The 3,980-nt window shown below is 36.3% G+C and overlaps 1 protein-coding gene across 1 annotated transcript; it reads right to left on the minus strand.

Moving 5' to 3' along the window:
* Window positions 1-1,027: 1,027 nt before the first annotated feature.
* LOC127118449 (heat shock 70 kDa protein 8) lies at window positions 1,028-3,418 on the minus strand. The gene is made up of 2 exons (XM_051048656.1): window positions 3,252-3,418; window positions 1,028-2,871 (listed from the first exon to the last, which is right to left on the minus strand). Exon 2 carries the CDS (start codon window positions 2,868-2,870, stop codon window positions 1,155-1,157), a length of 1,716 nt encoding a protein of 571 aa, XP_050904613.1. The 5' UTR covers window position 2,871; window positions 3,252-3,418; the 3' UTR covers window positions 1,028-1,154.
* Window positions 3,419-3,980: the final 562 nt, after the last annotated feature.

Consider the following 3,980-nt stretch of genomic DNA (forward strand, 5'->3'; position numbering starts at 1 on the left):
CAGCCGTTCAAGTGTACGTGTATAAAAATGACTTTTGCTCGAGAGAGAGAGAGAGAGAGAGAGAGAGAGAGAGAGAGGAGAGAGAGAGAGATAGGAGAGAGAGAGAGAGAGAGAGAGAGAGAGAGGAGAGAGAGGAGAGAGAGAGAGAGAGAGAGAGAGAGAGAGAGAGAGAGAGAGAGAGAGAGAGCTCTGAGATGAGAGAGAGAGAGAGAGAGCATAGTGGATAGACTCACACTCGAACGAGAAGGAGATTGAGAGAGAGCATAGTGGATAGACTCACACTCGAACGAGAAGGAGATTGTTGAGGATCTATATACCTAATATCATAAAGTTTTCAATAAATATGTAGAGTCTCTCATTTATGTAATTCTTCTTGAACTAATGTCGATACTCCTCTTCCTGACCCATCACCTTCTTCAATATTGAGAAGCAGAATTAGAGCTACCCCATTTGATGAAGAGGGTGTGACTCATGTAAAATACTGAAGAAGGTTATATTAATTACTAAGAAGAGGGTAAGCAAGAAATAGAGAGAAGGGTGTGAATATTTTTACAATGTTGTTTTCATGTATAGGACATTTTCACAATGTTTTATTTTCATGTTTATAAGACATTTTCACGCTCCACTGTAGGCCTTCTTATTCCTCTTGCATTTCAAGCCTTCTTATTCCTCTTGCATTTCAAGCAAGTACCATAACCTGTTTAAAAGTATCCAACAAGTCACACATATACAGCTCTTTGGTAGTTGTCCCTTTGTTTCTTACAAGACAGAATTTAATTGCAAGATATCTTTAAACTCAGAAATATCCCAAAGCAGATAACAATCAACAATATTGAAATCCATTCTTGTATTAACCTTTGCATTAGAACAGTAAAAAAGTTTAATTGCAAACACACAGTTCAAATGCAAATGGCCGAAAATGGAGATATTAAGTTTCCTCCCTCTATTGCAAATTTACCTTCCTGAGTTTTTTTTCTCCTGCAACTGGGGGACAGTGTTAGGTTAGCAAATGAACTAAGGTGGAAGCTTTAGAATAAAAGCCTTTTATATATTATTTATTATCTTACAAACATTATACATGTAAAACAACAACTTCTGTTACTGAAACACAAGAAAACAACTATAAAAAGGTACAATGATGCATGAATATCAATTCATGCCTTTTTGAGAGTAACCAAATCCATTGAAGCACCATAGGTTTTATTTATAGCCTCAGCACACCAACCTTGCGCATCATCAACCATCGGCATCCTCACTTGCATAAAAGGAACTGCAGGTGCCCGAGATCCAGGCATCACAACACCGGCTAAAACTGTCAGCACGTTTGCAGTATCTACGTCCATGCACACACTGATATCAGGAACTCCTTTTGGTGCTGCAGGTATTCCGATTATCTTCAAATATCCCAACAAATGATTTTCTTCTGCTGCCTGATTTCCTTCGCCTTCGTAGACAACTATCAATGCCTCGGACTGATTGTCGCGAATAGTTGTGAAAACTAGATCCTTACGCGCTGGCAATCTGGTGTTCTTTGGAATTACAGGTACAAACTCGTTTCCATCCGCTCGAATTCCAATGGCAAGAGGTGTGGCTTGAATCATTAACAAATCCAAGTTTCCAAATGGGTCAGTGATACCTGAGGCGACAGCTCCTTCCATTGCTGCACCGCAAACGGCACCTTCGAAAGGATTTATATCTTTATAAATTTCTGATACTTTGCATATGTTAGTAACAAGATTCTTCACTTTTGGGATATAAGAACATCCACCAACAATTATAGCATCATTTACATCCCCGGCTTCTACCTTTGCATCATGTAAACACTGGATGATAAGGCTTTCGCATTTTTCAAACACCTCTTTGTTCACCTCCTCAAACTCCGCCCTGTCAACAACCTTGTATACCTTCAAACCATCTCCCAAGTCTACATCGACCTGAACACTGATTTGAGACGAAAGCTGGTGAATTGCATCCTGGGCTGCAACTCGAAGCAATGCCATTGACTCGATTTGTTTGACCGCATGACTCTTGAAAATATTTTCAGAATCCGGTAACAGATGACGCATCATATTCTGAAGCAAGTCTTCTCCGCCAATAGTACTTCCTGCCAAGGCTTTTATCTGGGATACTCCTCCGTCGGTAGCAGTCACAGCAACGTCGCAAAAACCAGCACCCATATTAAAAATGAGAGCAATTTTCTCACTTCCACTGCCCATAGATTCCTGAGAAGCTTTCAGTTGCTGCTGTCCATATAACATTGCCACTGCTGTTGGTTCAGGCATTAGCCTGAGAATGTGAAGACCAGCCATCGCACAAGCACGCTCTAGGCGGGTCAGCTGGAAACGACTGAACGAAACTGGAACGGTAAGCACTACATTTCTTATCGGTCGTTTCAGACGTGCTTCTGTCATTAGTCTTAACTCCACCAGAAATATCGCAAGAACTTCTTCTGGACTGGTGAATCTCCAGACATTGTTCACTAACGCAGCAATATACGGGCGAACGCCAATGTCCAAGGTCTGCACCAGAAAAGGGAGATTTTTACTCGCGCGAACCACTGGGTCGGTATCAACTCTTCCGATCAAACGTTTAATGTTGAAAATTGTATCTCCAGACAGCATCTCATGTTCATTGGAGAGTTGATTGGTAACTCCACCTGAAGGGCCTTCATCTTTGAAAGTCACAAACGATTTCATAAGCTTTCGATTTCTTTGGTTTTTCAAAAGCTCTACTTCGGAACCATTCCATACAGCAACACTGCATTGTGAGGTGCCAATATCGATTCCAACTGCTATGTTGGGAAGAGGTAACGACTTTTCCTCCCCAGTAGTTTCACTGCCAGATGCCACAGTATATTGAGCTTCTTCCATCCTGCATAAAACATACCCCAAAGTTCAAAGTTTTCTAGCAATTTCCTGAACAATATGATGTAGAATACATAGCTTATAGAAGTAACATTTATGCAAACACTAAGCCCTCTTAGCCCTCTCAGCCTAAAACACACACAATCGTAGTAGAATCAACATTTACAACAAAGCACAAACACATGCTATAAGCCAACTTCATTTATATAAATAAAATAAATAAAAATATTAGAAATTATGAATATCTATCTAATTATCATCAATCAACAAGAAATCATTCTATCAATAAATCAAATATATCGAAATAAAAACGAGGTGAAGTATCATATTAGTCTGATGAAGAATAGAGTTAGCAGAAGGAAGTGAAAGTAAAGAACAATGAGAAACCTGAGTGGTGATGCAGCAGCACAATGTGGAACAAGAAAGAGAGAACAGGAGAAAACGGAGAAAACGCGAAAGTGAAGTGAATGATTTGAGATCACACTGATAGAAATAATTGTCTTTTTCAAATACAAAGCGGTGTGGTGTTCTAGAGCTTCCTAGAAAAAGAAAAAAAAAAGAAAAAAGAAAAAAGAGCTTCCTAGAAAACGCTTTCACATTTTTTGAGTTGTATTTTTTTCAATGGTAAAATAATTATTTTTCAAATATTTTCACCAATATTTACTCTAAACACTATTCACGGATGAATGGTTTTTTTAAATAAAATAATATTAAAAAATTATTTATAAAAATTATTTTTAAATTAGATTTTTTTAGAAAAAATACAATATTTATTATTGTTATTAATCATATATTTTTTTAATAGTTTATTAATCAACTTCATTACTTCATTATCCAATCAAATAAGATAATATTAACCCAATTCTAATATTAATTTATAATATTAACCTATTTTATTTTATTATTTATAATTTTTTAATTTTGAAATTTCATTAATCAAATTATAAATTAATTTCAGAATTTATTTAATATTATGTATTTTATTGATTAATGAAGTTGTGAAGTTGGTTAATAAGTTATCAAAAATAAAATATGTGGTTAACAACATGTATTTTTGTGGTTAATGCAATAATAAAATTGGTTAATAACAAATGTTATATTTTTGTTATAACATTA

The sequence above is a fragment of the Lathyrus oleraceus genome, chromosome 2 (genome assembly GCF_024323335.1).
Source record: "Lathyrus oleraceus cultivar Zhongwan6 chromosome 2, CAAS_Psat_ZW6_1.0, whole genome shotgun sequence".
NCBI classification, from domain to species: Eukaryota; Viridiplantae; Streptophyta; class Magnoliopsida; order Fabales; family Fabaceae; genus Lathyrus; species Lathyrus oleraceus.

Excerpts from the sequence above, each read along its gene's own strand:
- LOC127118449 (XM_051048656.1), bottom strand. The coding sequence starts at position 2,870 with ATGGAAGAAGCTCAATATACTGTGGCATCTGGCAGTGAAACTACTGGG.